This window comes from Gavia stellata, chromosome 4 (genome assembly GCF_030936135.1).
Source record: "Gavia stellata isolate bGavSte3 chromosome 4, bGavSte3.hap2, whole genome shotgun sequence".
Taxonomy (NCBI): Eukaryota; Metazoa; Chordata; class Aves; order Gaviiformes; family Gaviidae; genus Gavia; species Gavia stellata.
Window position 1 is genome coordinate 69,967,141 of NC_082597.1, and position 17,700 is coordinate 69,984,840.

Sequence of the window (17,700 nt, forward strand, 5' to 3'; positions counted from 1 at the left end):
TGGCCACCTGAAATAGAGCTTACATTGTCACTTGAAATAGAGCTTACATTCAAAATCATTCATTCTTGCTATGAATGTGACTACCAAAGGCTGAGATTTTCAAAGATAATCACAGAGAACATATTAAGGCAATCAAGCAATCAGAGGGTGAGAGATCATTTTCTGAATCAGAAACTAAATGTTAGATTGAGCATTCATCTTTTAAAAGAATAGAAGACCAACTGCACCTTGTCTGAGGCTAAGCCAATTTAAAAAAGGAAAAGAGAAGGAGGTAGCCAAGAAGGTGCAATTATTTTGTCAAAATTAAAGTTGACAATGACCTCCAAAATGTTTCTGAGTCTTGTTAGTTGAATAGTTAGTATCATCATGCAAATATTCCAACTTGACAACTATCAGATAATGAGTGAAATTCCTGGAAAGAGTATTGAGCTGTCTGTACCTATTTGCTAGGATCTAAATTAACTGTAATCTCTCAGGATGACAGCAGGGCATCACTGTGAAGAATTTATTGACAGTCTTCTCAGTATAAGTCACTTGGCAAGAACATATTAAGGATGTTGAAAAATGGATGGAAAATAGAAGCAAAATTATTCTAAAAGTAAACAAATTCTTACCTCTAGTACTGGTTTTTGTTCTTACCAGTCCAACTGAAAAATACCTTTTTCTAAAAATGGAAAGAGGTCCAGAGATCAGAGATCTGAGCAATTAAAGTTCATGGAAGACCTCTACAAAAGCAAAATTTGAAATTCTTCATAGACAGGAAAGATGACTAACAGACAATATGCTAAAAGACGATAATGACATAGAGAAGAATTTCAGTGGTCTTGTCTATCTTTTTCTACAATAGAAAAAGAAAAGAATAATTACAAAATACGGAATTCTGTTTCTTCTGTCAGGACTTTCAAGTATCTAGTAGTAGAAAACTACTACTATCTAAAACTTCATACTTAAATGCCTAACTCAGTGAGTGATTTGTTCTTTCCCTACAGAGAGGGAAGCTGAATAACCCACTCATTACAGAGCCCAACATGTTCTCCTAGAACAGTTAATACTGGTTGCTGTCTACAGGACAGCCATTACTTCGATCCTGCACTGCAATCCTTCTCTATTTATGTGGACAGGGTATGTGCACAGGAGGCATACCTCCCAGCCTCCCCCATTTCTTCCCCTTGTACAAGCTTATTAAAAGGAAAGAGATATTTTTTTTCAGATGAAAACACCACTTTATACACTGCCCTTCCCTTTTTAAATTTTTGTTCACACAGTTTCATTAGGGAACAGACCAATCAAAGACAAGAGCACGACTCCACACCTTTACACAATGGTAATTGCTGAATGCAGTGGTCACAGTTAGGTCAGTACCTTAGGCAATGCAGATTACAAGAAAATTATACTGCCCTCCTGAATAATTAATGGCTACTGAAGGCAGAAATTATTTGTGCTTAAGGAATTCCATGTCCCAGATTTTAAAGAACAAAAAGAAATTAATTTATTTTATTGCAAACATATGTAAAACGTCCATGCAAGAGTGGATAGAGAGGTGAAGGATGGAATTAATTTATAATCCTGTGTTTCAGTCAACACAGGTTAGAACATGCTTCCCCCCCCCCGCAACAGAATGTGTTTCTTGTTAATCCCCTGAAATAACTGGAAGAGTTGAGGCTGGTGAATTCCTTATGACAGAGTTAAGCTTCTGTAACCATAATGTATCATCTGTTCATAGAAACATGTTGCAAGAGCAAAACATACCCTAGAGACTTCCTGAAGAAGAGAGAGTAATTTTGCAAAGAATGACCTACAATTTCATAATTCCACTAGGAAATTCAGAAACATACAAACTCATCTAAGACTGCTTCCATTTTGGGAGAACTGGGAGTGAGAAGTTAGTTATACAAGGGTTTAATTCTGCAGTCTTCCATATAAAATAGCAATTCTTACTCTTCGTCATGTTCTGCCCTCTCTGAAGGTTTTTTAGGCATTCTTCTATCATTCTTCAATGAGAGAACTTTCTATCGTGAAGAATATTCTCTCAGCTGCTAAGATTCCCCATTTGTGCTGACATGTCTTACATGAAAGTAATTTAGCTGCTGAGTAATCAAGATGGACTTCCAGATGAAAAGAAGAAAAAGGAAAAGAACAATTAGAAATAAGAGAGGTGGTTTTAGTAAGTGCAGTAACTGGCAGGCCAGAGGACAGACTGGGGATACACAAAAATACACAGCGTAAGGAAGGAGGCACCACCACAGAGAAAGAGTTTTTGTACAAGGCTATTTTTTGAACCCACAAATGAAAAAGCCAGTCAGATCACAAAACCATCAAAGACCTCAAGATTGTTCTCCACACTTGTAGTACCTATCTGCTTTGGTAACCACTCAGTCCTGCTGCTTTGGCACGACCTTATGGAGCAAACATACCTAATCCTGGCGGAGCAGTAATTGTCAGGAAGTCACAACAGACTTTTCCTCGGGTGAACCTTCACTGCTTAATCAAGTTCCATCTTCGCAGGCATAGCAGTCACTCTTCAATCCAAGCAACAAGCTAAAACATTTTCCAAACACCTGTTCCACTATTACCATTTGTGAGCTCTGGTCCTTGTAATCAGGTGCATAATCCTGGGCCTGTCAGGTATACACACACTGCATTTGCCTGTTGGATATCTGACCCCTTGCAATCAAGGATTCTTTTTTCCAAATCATGATACTGCTATTAGCATTATCTCAACCAAGTACTCCACTCATATGCTTTGCCAGATCAGATGATACTCCTTTAATTTAAAGTACACACAACATCCCTTTAACAGCTTGACATGGATACCTTTCAGTACATGTGTGCATTTTCGCTCTGCACAACTTTCTTGGAAGTAGCCAGTGTGCGGGGCTGTGCAGTGAGAAAGATGTTCTGTGATGGTCCCTTTTAAGGACGCTACCTTGATAATCCAATAGAATAGAGAAAGCACACACAATTTCACAATTACTTCCTTAACATACAAACACAGTTCTCTTACTGTGACAGCTTTATGTGAATTGCAGCTAGGAAAACACTGCAATTTTCTAGCTTTAATATCCAATTATATGCAGAAACAGCCAGTCAGCCATTATTAATAGTTGGAGGATTACCTCCTAAGCCTCAGGCAAAGACAAGTGAACTGGAGTATCTGCCACAGGGAAGTCCCAGAATTAGAAGAAACACAGGAACAACAAAGGCCTCAAAAAGATAGTAGAAAAGGGAGAATGGATTCACATTGGACTCTATTTCTAGGCTCTACTGGTCCAACTGCCTCTAAAATCCAAGCAGCTATGGACTACTGCACAAGCACTTGGTAAGAAAACGTTGCAAAGCAAACCAAGTTCTGATGGATACCTGCTTCTCCCCGAAGGGCCTTCTCCACAGCAACCCCTCTCTCCTCAAGTTGCCTCTGCTTCTCTTCCACTTGTTCAAGCTGCCGCTGGATGATCTGTTCGGAGAAGAATGGAGCAGAACCTCACCAACAGCAATTCTGCTGTCTGCAGCACTCATTGAGCACTAACTGACTTCAGTCAAATCGGCCTTTTCAGAAACAAGTATTTGTATTCAACAACACACTGCTTCAAAAGCTAACTGCTTCAAAAACTAGCATCACAGTCCCTCCAGTGACACCATCCTCTCCACCCCCTCGTGTCCTATCTCTTGATACTCATTTAGTTACTACAATTCCAATCACCCTTCTAAATGCTAAGGTGAAAGGTGATGTTATTCAGTCAGCTGAGCCCCTCCCTCGAGTTTTAGACAAATCCCATCACCTATAGATAATGCCAGCAGTTTTCCAACAGATTCTCTGGTAATTAAAGGTTAATTTGGTAACACTTCACCCACCAGCATAATCTATCAAAGCAATGACAGATGCAGCTTCATCAGGTATTATGTGACTATCACTGTTCCATTCAGTGCATGACTCTTCACTCATCTCCAGCTAGAAAGGTGTTATGGTCATTAGTTTTCTCACTGTAAAACTATCATGATAGGTTTCAGCCATTCTTACCATGTCTGTGACATGATATCAAATTTGAAAGAGGGAGTAGGAACAGGGACAATCATGTAGAAATAAATGAAATTTCCGTCTCTGGGCCCTCTTCTGACACACTCAGAGGAATGTCAGGATCACAGTGCTTTCACGTAGAGTTAACTGTGTGCCATGACAAGGAGATTGTGAGACACTACCTGAGCTCTGTGTAACCTCTTTAGCTCCTCTTGCTTGGCTTGTCTACGGGCAGCTTTCTGTACTCGGCGGGTCAGCTTGGCATTCAGTTCCTCTTCTGTGTAGGCTCTCTGAAGGAAGGACAAACAGGAGCAGATTTTATTTGCATGCTCAGAGGTACAGGGGGAGGGATGACCATTTTCTCTTCCAAAATATCAGAAGGGAGGTGTTCTGTCTTTGCCATGGCTGTGTCAAAAGTCAAGCTTCTGTAGGCAAATGTGTCCACAGTGCAGTGAGCAACAATTTCAGGGTCAAATCAGGAGTGAAGAAGCATATAAGCCAACTGCAAAGCTGTGATTTTATATAATGTCCCACCCCTATCTTCCACTGCTATATGAAACCTCTCCCCAAAGCTCAAATAATTTTTTATTCTATTTCTCAATAGATTTAGAAAAATGGATTTAGTTAAATTAATGAGTACCGTACAGAGGGGTCACCTTGATTTCATTTTAAAAGAGGGTAAAGGCATGTCTACAAGAACAGTTACAGCAGTATGAGCTAAGAAATTATTACAGACTAGTGTAGTTGTATTGGTATTCCCCTCTCCTTATTTTATTGCAGAGCAAGAACATCCATAGATGGGAGTGGTACTGGTATAACTGGTAATAACTACCTGTGTAAATTTGTGCAGCTTTTCTACGAGTCAAGAAGGCAAAAAGACATTTGAAAGCAGAATGACATTCTGCTGTGAGATGGGAAATCCCATCTCAAGAGCAACCCCACAAAACTGGCTGGTGTAAAACAGAGCAAACAACCCCTAAACTAAAAATAGAATATTACAACACCAGAAGCCATCCAAAAGGAGAAAGGCTATGTTTATAGAGACAGAAAGGTATTTCCTCCTCTTCTTTTCTCTCAGTAAAACTAGTTTAAAAATAAGTCTTTTTAACGTTCCTGAAATGGGGTTTAGGATCTTATCAGGTATACTAGTTGGTTGTACTGTAGTCTAGGAGGGCTTCCTCTCATAGACTTTTAAGAGTGTCAAAGAAACTTCACAACTGCATTAAGTGAACTACAGTGAAGAAATGAACTCTCTTCCCACACACATGTATGTAGGCTTTAAGGGACAGCTGTAAGCATATGTCTTCCACTTCTGGAAAGAGATCTTCTCCATGGACAGTCAACTTTAAGGACAAAATGTTAAGACAGACCACCCTGAAATTTCTTCATCTAGTTATTGTACTGCCACATTGGTCAGTCTACCTGTGGTTTATTGTTCTCAGTGGAACAGAGTTTAAGGTAGGATCACAGCTTTATTAAAAATCCCTCAGATGGGTGGTTAGCGAGCACCATTGTTAAAGCTACAAGAAATTAACACTTTACTCTTTCTTTCTTTAAAACACAAAATCCACAATGATACCCGCATCAGAAGGTAAAGTGATAGAGGGTGTGACTTTCCTATCCCATATAGCACTGTCGTGACTGTGAAGACAGGACAGTAAGAATTTCAGAAAGCAGCACCATTCCTGAAATACAAATGCAACTTCTATCTTGATTTTAGCTTGATACAGAGTTGCACTAAGACTTCAGTGAACTCAACAATTTTGAAAGACGCTGATTAAAGTGTGACAATTCACTTGAACTCATATTCTAAGTATTGAAAAAAAGAATATGCATACATATTTAATTGCCTTGAAAACCGTTTTGTTCTGAAGCTCAAAGATCATCCACATCACTCTGTACAGTGGGGCACTGCTGTGCACAGGTAACTGCATGCATTCTAACCAGACAGACAATTCGGAGCTTAACGCATTTTTGGTAGACAACCTTTACAAAGAATTTGCTGCCCATGTCTGCTAACATCTCATGCATGCACAGTCAATGTTTGTGTTGTTAGTGCACATGTAATGGGTAGCTATGGATTCAATGGGTTAATACAGGGACATGCAATACAACAATGGCCAACTAGTGGGAATGGAGACACTACCTTTGACGAATATGATCTCTTGAATGCCAAGGCGTGTGGTACATAAATCGACTTTAAAGGGGGAATGGCAAAGGAAAAAAAAATAAAAAAAACATACAAAATGAAGCAAAATCAGTTCAACATTGAAAACAGATGCACAGTAATAAAACAAAGCTGTTTTTAAATGAAACATAAAATTGTGCAAATGCTGAACGTGACCCAGACTGATGAAACACAATGGAACTTCTGTCTGCAAAATCAAGTTTCTAGCATTCTCTTGAAGGCAATTAGCTTTGGCGGCCTCTTTGAAGATATAGTCAACTTGGAAATACCTTTTTCTAGAGGAATTATTTGCCTATGGTTTTAACGTCCAATAAGCAAGTATGCATACATACGCATACAAAATTTTGGCTTAGGATTTGGAATAATGGCTTATGTTGGGACATGTTTGGTCTGAATTGGCTCAGCCAACCATATGTTACTCTATCACACAACTCTCCATCTACAATCTGAGTTACAACCTCTCCTAGGTGTTGTTTATTTCATGGTTTTAAGTTATCTTTACTTCATAGAAATGATTTGCATTTAACTAACACCATAGATCTTCCTCACTGCTTTATGACAGAAGAAACATGAGATGGGCTCAGAGTCGGTTATGTGTCCTACAGTAATGGAATCTCCCTGTCTAAGAAGAGAGCCTCTAGAGAGCCTGAGGAGATAAAATTATGAGGGAGGAGACAAGGAGGAGGAGGAGACAAGGAGGAGGAGGAGACAAGGAGAAAAAAAATAAGGCAAGTGAACTACTTAGGGTTTATAAGACAGGTAAATTTCCCTTGTGTCATGAAGTACAGAGGGCATTGTGCCATTTTGGGTGACAGCCAGCATTTTGCATTTTTACATTCAATTAACTAAAACCAGTCACAAATAAAAAGCCAAAGAACAACTTCAGCATGTATGCAAACTTCAGTAAAAAGCAAGCTACCTGTGGTAGTAAAACGCACGTCTGATCACAATACAATTGTACGGGAACAACGACAAACACACTCACAATGACACACACCTATAAACACGAGACCCACAGGCCATTTACATTAGGAATTCCCTTCTCTTCTCTTGAAAGACTCTATATTAAACAACATTGAATTAATTCACTGCTGATCACAAAGAACAGGCTAAACAGAGCAAGCCCTCTGGGAAGCAAACCCACTACAATTACCAAAAAAGCAGCACAAGCAGAATTTCAGTTTAGAGAAGGGGTTCACATAAAAGTTATGTGGCACACAGGAAGTCAACTCTTAACCATAACAAGTAGTAGGCAGTTTGTAACTTAAAAAATATAACCCCCACCCCAAATCGGTAAAACCCCAGTTTTGTCAGTCTCCAAGTTCAGTTACGTTTCTTTTGACAGCGAGACATTCCAGTGTTTGCATATATGTTTTACATCCTTGGACAGGATGCAATAAAACTAGGTAAGTAGAGTTCTCAGATTCGTTTCCTCTAAATAAATTCATTCTCAAAACTATTCTTTAGAAAATAGGCAGATGCTGAGCAAAGAAATTCTTAATGTAACTTCAGCAACAGCAAATGGGAGAAAATGAGACACCACCACCATACCCTTGGCAGGGCTGGTGAGATACTTTCAGTGTTGGGATCCCAGCCATCTGCCACTGTTACCTATCCCCTCCAATGCTTTGTGATGAGATCTTTTTTTCTGCAAAAGCCATTTTAAATCAGAGTAGCCCAGCACAGAAAAAAAAGTGACCATCAAGACATACCAAAGTCTGAAAAGAAGCATAGACCTTACTGAAGCCCTGCTTCCTCCTGAAGGAGCTTACAAGGCAGAACAGTAACTCTGTAACTCTTATCTGAACCCCCTGTATTGCACATCTGTCCTCTGCTAGCTACAGGTACCTCATTCTTCTGCATCTCCTGGAAAATGCAGAATTTCTCATGAAACGCCTTGAGGGCATGCAAGGAGGAATGGAAGGGGGAGAGAAAAAAGGGAAAAAAATAAAGCCAAAATAATTTTCCTTTTAGAAGCAATCTAGATCAACTAGGGAGAGAGATTAAAAGATAGGTAAGTAAATACAGAAAATTCCTACTTACTTCATCAACATCTTCCACCAGCCTTAAATTCATTAGTTATTCTAATTTATTCCACTATATATACACATAAAAAGCATTTTCTATGACACTTCAATTTGCAGTACTTCCATACCTTTGCCATCTAAGCCAAATATCGACTAGACCCTGCCATTTGAGACTGGTTTGTGCACACTGGATGACAGGTTTGAGACAGGAGGCACAAACCACTGTGTCTGTGACACTACTCTCTCAGATGCTCTCTTCTTCTCGAGTTTTTTTAAGATGTGAATCAGGCACCACCAGGAAGGGACAGGGGGAACACATTTTTCATTCTTCAGTACCAGAAGGGCCTTAGTGTTCTGTGGGGTCCATGAATTCTCTACTTATTCCTCCAAATCTTGCAAACTCTGTCTAGCAGAGCTTAGAAGCTCGCAGGAATGAAAGAAGGGCTCTTCTCCATTACTATGATTGAGCAGTTCCTTACATTTTTCACTTATTTTTGCATTAATAGTGCCATCCTAAAATTGAAATAAATAGTTTAAAAGCAACTAACTTCGGCACTTGGCTCTCACCATATATTTTCCAAATATAAATACGTGCAAATAACCTAAATGTATTTTTTTCTCTAGGCTTTTATGGAGACCCACTGGTGTCTCCTCTTTCCTCCTCAATAACTTCCTTGAAGCACCGTTTAAAGTGAAACTATTTTGGGTAGAAAGCCGTTGATATGTCTTACAATATGACATTATAGCAGTAGGTAGGGAAGGTTGGTCAGGAACAAGAAACAGCTCTCACAGAAAAAGCAGAGTTCATACCAAACCACACTGGAATGAGAACACCAGGCTAAGATCAACCCCTACAAACTAGCATTTCATAGGGGCTCACTACTATGTATTTCAGCTTCACAGTTGTTGCCTATGCACAGAGACACATGGAAATACTCAGCAACTACCAAGAAGTCCTCAAAACAGGGTCAAAATGGAAGAAACAGCTGATGGCTTATTTTTTCTCCAAAAAGAGAAGGTACTAATTCAGACTGTACACATTCTCTTCTCCAAGGAAAAATAAGCAAACCTGCATGAGTTGCAAAACTGCAGCCTGTAGCTTACCTCTTAGTTGATGAACTGCCTTGACTATGTTCTTGATGTATGCAAAAGTACACTCCTGTTTGTAGTTTGCTTGGAATTCTACCACTTCAATCTGTCAAAGAGGCTGGTAAAATAATATCCTAAAATGGGACCCTTACAAAAAGTGAGAACTATCTCACTGTTACATTTTTGCAACAACATTTGAGCCAGTGAAATTTACTCATTTCTGACATTAAATGTCTGGTTTCTGTAGATCATTGGCATGCTCACAATAGGGACAAAATTCACTATTCCAACTGTGATATTAGTTGTAAAGTAATGTCACAGTGAGACAACAGATCTTTCATATAGTAACAGCAGGGAGTAGCTTGCAATTGTGAAACCAAGTGAAACCAACTCATTTTAGGCAGAACAGTCAGCCAACTTACAGGAAAGCCTGTTCCATGGAAGAAACAGTAAGAACAACAAAATTAATCACCCAAGTTTCTGATGTGGTTCTCTGAGCCTGTGATCTGCACAATGCTAGATCCATCTAAACTGCATTTCCCATTTGCCTACCTCTCGCTTGGATTTCTGGGACGAGCGTTCCAGAATATCGTCACTGGAGAGGTCGGAGTCCTCTGAGAAACTCAGGTGTTGACGGAGCTGCAAATCTGAGAAGGCGGCAATAAAAACAGGAAGTTAGAGAAGTGGTAACTATTCTTTCTGTAAACATTTCAGAACTCAGTTGTTTGACTGAGCTTCAAAAATACTTAGTCCTTTTATGCCAGTCTCAGTTGCTTCACCTGGGATTACAGAGTGATCAGAGAAGCACTGCTCTGCAAAATGATCGAAATTAGTTAGAAGCTTCATTCTAAGAGAGCATCTCTTTCTGCAAACGCTGTTAAAAATAATGGTCATGATTCTCCCTTTGTACGGTATCAATGCTCTTACAATAGACATAGCACTTAGATGACAGCAGCTGACACTATTTTGGCTATTTGTACAAGGCCAGAGAAATGTAACATGTTTGCTTTCAATCACATTTATGGCTAACTTATTTACTGTATCACAAGTTGCCAAACATCTCCGCCTGCACCTGATGGCATGTGAGAGATTTACACAGAATCCCCACTTCATAGATCAGCAGACAGTTGCCAGAACACTGAGAACACAGGAGCAACTGTATCTCTGCAGTCTTCAGCATCCATGGAGCCAGGTTGAAAAAAAGAGAACAGACCACCCAAGGAAAAGATGAGGATCAGATTTAAAACAGATGAAATGTCACAAACAACTGATTCCAACAAACAGTGCTTATTTCTCAAATCAGTGTAAGGCAGAAAACAGATGTGCCTTGTACATATTGAAATTGAAGCATTTGTTTAAGGATCCATTTTTTTCAGTGGCACATCAACTAATTCTGTCAATACGTAAACATACAATTCTAGTTACCAGCACTTATCTTGATCTGACCATTTGACACTGGGCAGCAGTGTCATTCAGCACAGTAGCTGAATGACAAAGTAAGCCAACCTCACTTTCAAGGATACCTAGCTGTAGGTAAAGTACACAGTGCAGAGGAACATATCTATTATACCTGCAGCTGTAACCAACGGAGAAGCTTTGTGCTTGCCAGAATCCACAGTGGCACTACTTGAGGGAGTACTTGGGCAGGATTTGTCATCAATCTTTTTCTTCTTGTCTTTCTTATACCCAGAGAAAACAGACTTCCATAATGACCTAGGCTTTGTTGCTTCCTCTGTCCCACCACTAGATTTGTCGGAAAGCCTGCTGTCATTTTTGGATTTCTTCTCCTTTTTGTTCTTACGAGGGGAGAAAAGTGAAGTTCTTTTCTTACTCTTCCCACTGGAGCCTTCTGAAGAGGTGACAGACCCTTCAGGTCCAGCCACATCAGCAGCAGGAGTGGAGAACTTCTCCCTAGCAGCATCATGCTTTCGTGTGGATCCCTCTGCTATTTTCAAGGCCAAATGCTTTGGAGAGTCATAAAAGAACTCTTTGCTCTTCAAGGGCATAGAAGACACCTTTCGTGCCCTTGTGGCCCCAGCAGCAGCAGCTGCAGACGTCTCCATATCTTTCATCTTACACAACTGTTTAGCCATGGCATCACGGAGTGCTTGGCTCTTGACAGACTTCTCTCTGGCTCTCATTCTTTCTTCAGCAAGCTCTTTGGCCTCCGCAGAAATATCAGGCAACACTCTCTTCCTTTGGTTAACCCCTCCTTCCATCGAGGGTGGACCACCATTTTCTTTGACCAAGGGCAGAAGAAGTGGTTTCTCTGGCCTTGGCCTACTGGTAGGAGGTGTAAAGAACTTCTCATGAAGGCTTGAGTCCTCTGTCCTGTCATCATATGTGTCTTCTACATCGTCAGCAAATGGAATCTCATCCACACTCTCTGCAAAAGACTTCCGTACATCGTCTTTTTTGGCCTGGGTTGACTCTTTCGCAGCAGAGGTTGGCTCATGGCGTGGGGGAACAGGAGGTGTTGATGCTGGTGTTGGAGGTGACCTCGCTTCAACCTCATTCTGCCAGACTGCTTGATGCCTCTTTCTACGCAAAGTGGCTGGTTCTTCATCCTGAGGAGGTGGTGGTGGCGGACTTGATGGAGGAGTAAGCATGGTAGAGTCAGAAGTGTTGAAGCTCTGGCTAGCCATAGTTCTCATGTTAGATGAACTCTCCTGAAGACCAAGTCCAGAACTGCTGGATACATCTCTCCTTACATCACTGGAACTCTTTAGCTCCTTTTCTGATGGAGATTTTGGAGTGAGCAGAGAAATCTGCTCGTTTTCTAACTTGTACAGTCCCTGTCTTCTTGGGGCAGGCTGGGGTTTCACAACATGGATCCTTTCATCCCCTGAAATATTCTCACTATTAAAAGTCTTCAGAGGAGTTGTCTCAAGGGCAGATACAGTAAAGTTCGTCTCTGAGTGTTTGTTTCTGTCTACTGGGGTGAGCCCTAAGCTCCTCCGGATTTCAGCACTCTTCATCCAGAACTCTTCTACAAGGTTGCTCCGTTTCAGGGCTTCTTCTGCAGTAGTAGGGCTCCCCAGTTTTTCCACCTCACTATCCTGGCCCCTAAGGACCAGTTTGGCTAAAGGAGTAGACGTTAAGGCTGGGACAGGTTGGAAACATACTGGAGGCTCCACTGGGGATGGAATGGATGTTTCGGCAGAAGGCAAAGGCTGGGAACAGATAGGCATTTGAGCAGATGTTGGGGATGAAGCCAACGTTGGTGCTGCTGGCTGAGACTCTGTTAGTGATGTAGGTGCAATGGCTTCTGGTGATGCAACCGGCTGGGATAACACTGGAGATGGTGGCACCGAAGGGCTCTTAACTTTCCTGTCTTTGGGAATTTCATCCTTTGGTCCTTCAAGAATGAAAGGCTCAGGAAAAAAGCGTGCCTCTGGAGATTTTATTGCATGGGATACTTCAGCCAGGGGATCTTTTACATCCTACAAAAAAATGAAAAAAAAGAAATACTAATAGTCACTGAGCACATTAGAATACTGTTCCTTTTTTTTTTGGCTTTTAACAAAGTTAGCAATAAGGAAACCATGCAAGTATCAACATATGAAAAAAAAGCATATGTGGCATCCCATTGGCAGGAACATTACTTAGGATTTCTCATCAGATATGGTTCATTTTTTTGCCCCATTGTATAAACCCTCCTTTGTAGATGACAACAAGGCAAATTTAATTTTTGGAAGAAAAAACACTAAACTAAATTCCAGGAATCCATTTCTATCTTTTCCTGCTCTCCCTTCGAATCTCCAGCTCTGTGTATTGTGGTGGTCCCTTAGACAGACTTGATGCAAGCCTCTCCAGCTCTCAGCAATACAGCACTTTCTGCTGGCTAGCATCTGCTGTAATGTTTTCTTAAAGCAAGGGGTGCTTTCTCCGTTAAGAGTAAATTAGGCTGCAATTCCCTTGACCCTTAATGGTCTGAGAAGTCTTGTTTTTCATTTCCTACATCCAGACTGCCATATTACTCAGTAGCACAATTCATTGTTTTACAATTTAACCCTTTGGCAGTGAACTCCTGTTATTGACTTCTGGCATTATTCTTTCCAATGACATCTTTTGCACCAGCTTTCTTTTGAATGCAGACAGTTTAGTTTAACTGACACATGACCATTAGAGCACGAACCTCTCTACCTGTGTGCTTGTATGACACATATTAAACACCCAGGTTCTTGAGTACTGCATTTAGGCACTGTCCTGATATAAACAATAACTATGTCTACCAGAATCATTAGATGGTCCTGAAAAAACCCCCCCTTTATTTTAATAGAAAGTTAATGTTGTCAGCAATTCCTGTTAGCAAACCAGCCTCATCCCATAATGTGTCCATTGTAAAAGTAAACTAGTTTATGACAAAACTTTCTAGGATAATGTCTAATCTTTTAGTGTAACAAACACTTGGGAGGGAAAAATCTGAATTGAACATTTTAAGGGTTATGTACTTCCTCTTCTTACACACCAGTAGCTGGAAACACTGCAGTACAATTGCATGCTGACTCCAGGGCTGATAACATGACAGTACATCACTGACATATCTCACTTCCTTAAGTTGAACTATGTTGTTACTCTGGAATAAATAAGCACTGCTTTGGTTACTACTAAGTAATACAAATATAATTTTGGATTGCAACTGTACAGAATCTGTTTTTGGTACAGAAAAGATAGCCAAACCAGGATAAACAGGAAACACCTTACTCATGGCTCCTCTCATGGATTATATGTATCTCTTGTTAACTGCACACTGAAATGAAAATATCCTATACAATTCCTTTTTGGGCTTTGTGATGGGAACGTGTGTGACTGTCACAGAGCCACTACACTCTGAAGATAGGAAAGAAAGATAGTGCATTATTTTTTAAGTCTAAATGAAGTCAGATGTCAAGAAGATCAACAGAAATTATAGACACAGGAAAGCCCACTGCTGTCAGTCCTCATTAGTTTATTCAACAAACTGTTCTGTTGAGCTACAGGTAGTAAGTAGAAAAACTCAAAGATTCCCTTTCTTACCTCTGCTTGTTTTGCTTTGGGACTGTCAACTGGAGACAGAGGAAGAACACTATCACTAGATGACTGGATAGGGATGGATGGCTTGCATGGATCTAGGGAAAGCAAAAATGTTTCCAAAACCACATGAGACTGCTAATATTCTATTTTTTTTATGCTACACACGGCAAACAGTGACAAATTCTCAGCTTTTTACAAATTCTAGGTTGGACATCTGGAACCTAGTCAAAAATTTTTAGATATCCAAAATGGTACAAGCTTTTTAACGTAAAAACTTCTACAAGAAAAAGCAGTTAGATAGGTTATCATGCTTTAGGAAGCTGTAATTAATGGATTCAGAACATTCTTCTCAAAATGTTAATTCAAGCATATACCCTGCCACTGAGAGTAGTGAGATGGCTCAAATCCAAGAGACTGTCTTCTCTTAAATCTAATAAATGTATAGACTATCTCAAATGCAATTACAATCATTCAAACACTGATGGGAAAGCTATTACCTTCTGTCACACTGCAAGAAGCACCTTCTGTTCCTTCTTCATCTTCTTCATCTTCAGAGACTTTTAGTTCTGGCTCTTCTATGCCCCCTTGATGTAAGCGAAACTCAGCTTCTGCATCAGATGGGATGTCATCTGATCACGGATGGGGTGGGGAAAAAAACCAAGATATCTTGGATACAAGTCCATCAGGACATCTGTTTATTATTTAAAAATCTTTCATAATCCCTTCTTTCTATTCACATGGTGCTAATCACTTTCATAACCTGAACACCTAAATGTTTCACTCCTTTTTTTGTGTGATAATTAGAGTCATTTAAACAGTAAATGATGGACTATTAGTAAAAATAACTAAATTAGTAATTGAAGTCATACCTTATCAGTTTTCTGGAAATTTTTCCGTGTTTTCTGGCATATGCAGTTCATTTTACACTAGCAAGGGAAGACTTTTGTCACAGTATAGTCGACTTTTCACAAATTTACTTCTATTTCTGTTACTCAGTAGGATTAATATGGAATACGGACACAAGACCAAGCCCTCTAGTTAGCAGATGGTGAGAGGACACAAGAAATTTATTCTACAACCCATGGCATGGAGGTTCTTTTGTTTCTTTTTGTCCTTCACTCCTGGCTCTCTCTTGACCAGTTGAAACAAACTCCTACATCACTAAAAATAAGATCAGGATTAAGTACCCTCCTACAAGGTATTTTCTGCCAATACAATTCTGTTCACGTAACAGGTTTAAATGATGCATGGTGGTAGCCTACCATCATCCAGCTCTGCACCCGTGTCTCCCTCTTCACCTGCCTGCCCTTCTGTGTCTGCAGGCTCTGTGCCCAGCTCGTCCTCCACATCATTATCCTCACATGGAGCTAGAATATATTCAAATATGGAGAAAAAAAGAAAAAATACTATACACTGAAAAGGTTCTACATTGAACTGTATGAACGGTTTATAGTGGAGATATTTATTAATTACTGCCAAAACAAGAAACCCTGAAATGTGTCACCCAGGAAGACATCTATGGTGAAATGATAACTTCCGACTCCAAGGAATCAACGAATGCCTGCCCTTGGGGAGTGAAAGCAGCCAGGGCTTTTCTGAGGAACAGGCCTTGTGAAAAATTCAGCAAGAAGGGGACTGGGAGGCCAACAAACCAGAACAAAGTTTACTGTTTTTCCAGGAAGATTATTTTTTTCTTTACCACACCAGAACAGTTACCACCACTTTATAGCACACGTGTATTAGGTGAAAACTGAAATCTCACAGTTGTGTACCACAATCGTTCATCTTGAAATCAAAACAGGCTTCGAGAATGTAAGTCAGAGACAGAGTCGAGCTCTAGGATTGATCATTATTACATTTGGAAACTGTTTAACTCTGTGCAGCTACAGTAGTCTTTGGTAAAAGGGTCTAAGAGACTTGATATGCTGTACAAGTAACTAGGTCACAAATTAATTGAGATATTTTTAAGTAAATAAAAAGATATATTAAAAACTTTCTTTTCTGTTACAGGCCATAATTTGATTTGCTAGGTCAAAATAAATAAAAGGTTCTTTAATTTATAACTCTGAAAAGGGGAATTGACATTACTATTTGTGACAGGATTTAACTACAGGAGGAGAGACAAGACCAAATCGTGGGTTCTAAATTTCATTATTAAATTATACTTTTTTTTAAAACCTATACCTTACAATACCTTGTCCCATCTCTAGTGCTATGGATGATTTGCTTAATTTTTTTTGTTACGCATTTTCATAAAACGTAATTTAACTATAAAAAAAAAGTAGTGAGCACTTCCATTTTTTTTTCACAGTAGAGTCAGTCAACTACATTTTTAGATTTGTGAAGCAAGTTAGCATCAATTCACATTCAACAACATGCAGACATTTAACTCTGTTGTATATCCTATTGCAAATGTGTACACAGTCAGCATGTATTATTATGCACAATGTTTGCTAATTATACACATAGGATAAGGTCCTATAACGATGATAACAGATATATTTATAACCTTCTTGGTTGCACCTATACTGGCCAACTGAGGGGTGCAAGTCTCTGGACCTGAATGCGTGTGTGTCATACTGTCATCTTGAGGACGGCTCCTGGCATGACTCCCAGCAGTCAGTTCCCATGGCAGGGCTAGAGGCTATTTCCAATAGGCAGTCCGCATGCAGCCCCCTGATTCTGGATGGCAAAAAAGTTTAGCCATGTGGGAGCGAATCATGCTGTGCCAGCTTTCTCCTGAGCCAGGGGATAGGCCCTGATCCTTTTTGTTTACTAGTGACAATGTGGCTTTTGGAACCATTTATATGCTAGCACTGTTAATCAAGACAATCTTGAAAACAAACCAACCCTCCCTAAAATTGAGGTCTTGCAGCCTCTCCTTTTTCTCTAATACAGGTTTTTGCTTATTTCAAAACAGGCTTCAGTGGGTGGTTGTCTTCTTCCTTCTACCTGAGAATTTCTCTTTTTCCATGCTTTTTCACTCTGTAGTATTAAGACAGACAAACATATAGGCTAGTTTATTTTCTGTCGACTACTGTGAAAAGGCAGTTACACTTATGTGTGATAAAGCACGGGCCTATTCCCTTACGTCAGAGGCTTATAAAATCCAGAATCTTACAGATGTCGAGCATAGGAAACTGACTCATATGGCAAAGGTTGGACTGCCCACAGGGGCATTTACAAATCTACTGAACAAAACCAAACTGCGTCCCTATCTGATTGTTGCTTAGGTATGCAGTAGCTTATGTTATTTTGGAAATCATAATGTCATGGGATGGTTTTATGGTAGCAGCTAATGTGAGTAATCTCAATCAAAACTTGCAAAAATGTAACCGTGATATTAGGAATATCTGATACCACTA

General features: G+C 39.9%; 1 protein-coding gene across 1 annotated transcript in view; it reads right to left on the reverse strand.

Annotated features, from left to right (window-relative positions):
- MICAL3 (microtubule associated monooxygenase, calponin and LIM domain containing 3) overlaps positions 1–17,700 on the reverse strand; it is a 136,521-nt gene that overhangs the window by 19,424 nt on the left and 99,397 nt on the right. The window contains exons 31-39 of the mRNA XM_059816307.1: positions 15,598–15,702; positions 14,833–14,964; positions 14,339–14,430; positions 10,890–12,762; positions 9,872–9,966; positions 8,052–8,099; positions 6,162–6,212; positions 4,198–4,305; positions 3,361–3,454 (exon numbers count right to left, since the gene is read on the reverse strand). Of these exons, the coding sequence (XP_059672290.1) occupies positions 3,361–3,454; positions 4,198–4,305; positions 6,162–6,212; positions 8,052–8,099; positions 9,872–9,966; positions 10,890–12,762; positions 14,339–14,430; positions 14,833–14,964; positions 15,598–15,702 (2,598 nt within the window). The remainder of the gene's footprint in view (positions 1–3,360; positions 3,455–4,197; positions 4,306–6,161; positions 6,213–8,051; positions 8,100–9,871; positions 9,967–10,889; positions 12,763–14,338; positions 14,431–14,832; positions 14,965–15,597; positions 15,703–17,700) is intronic.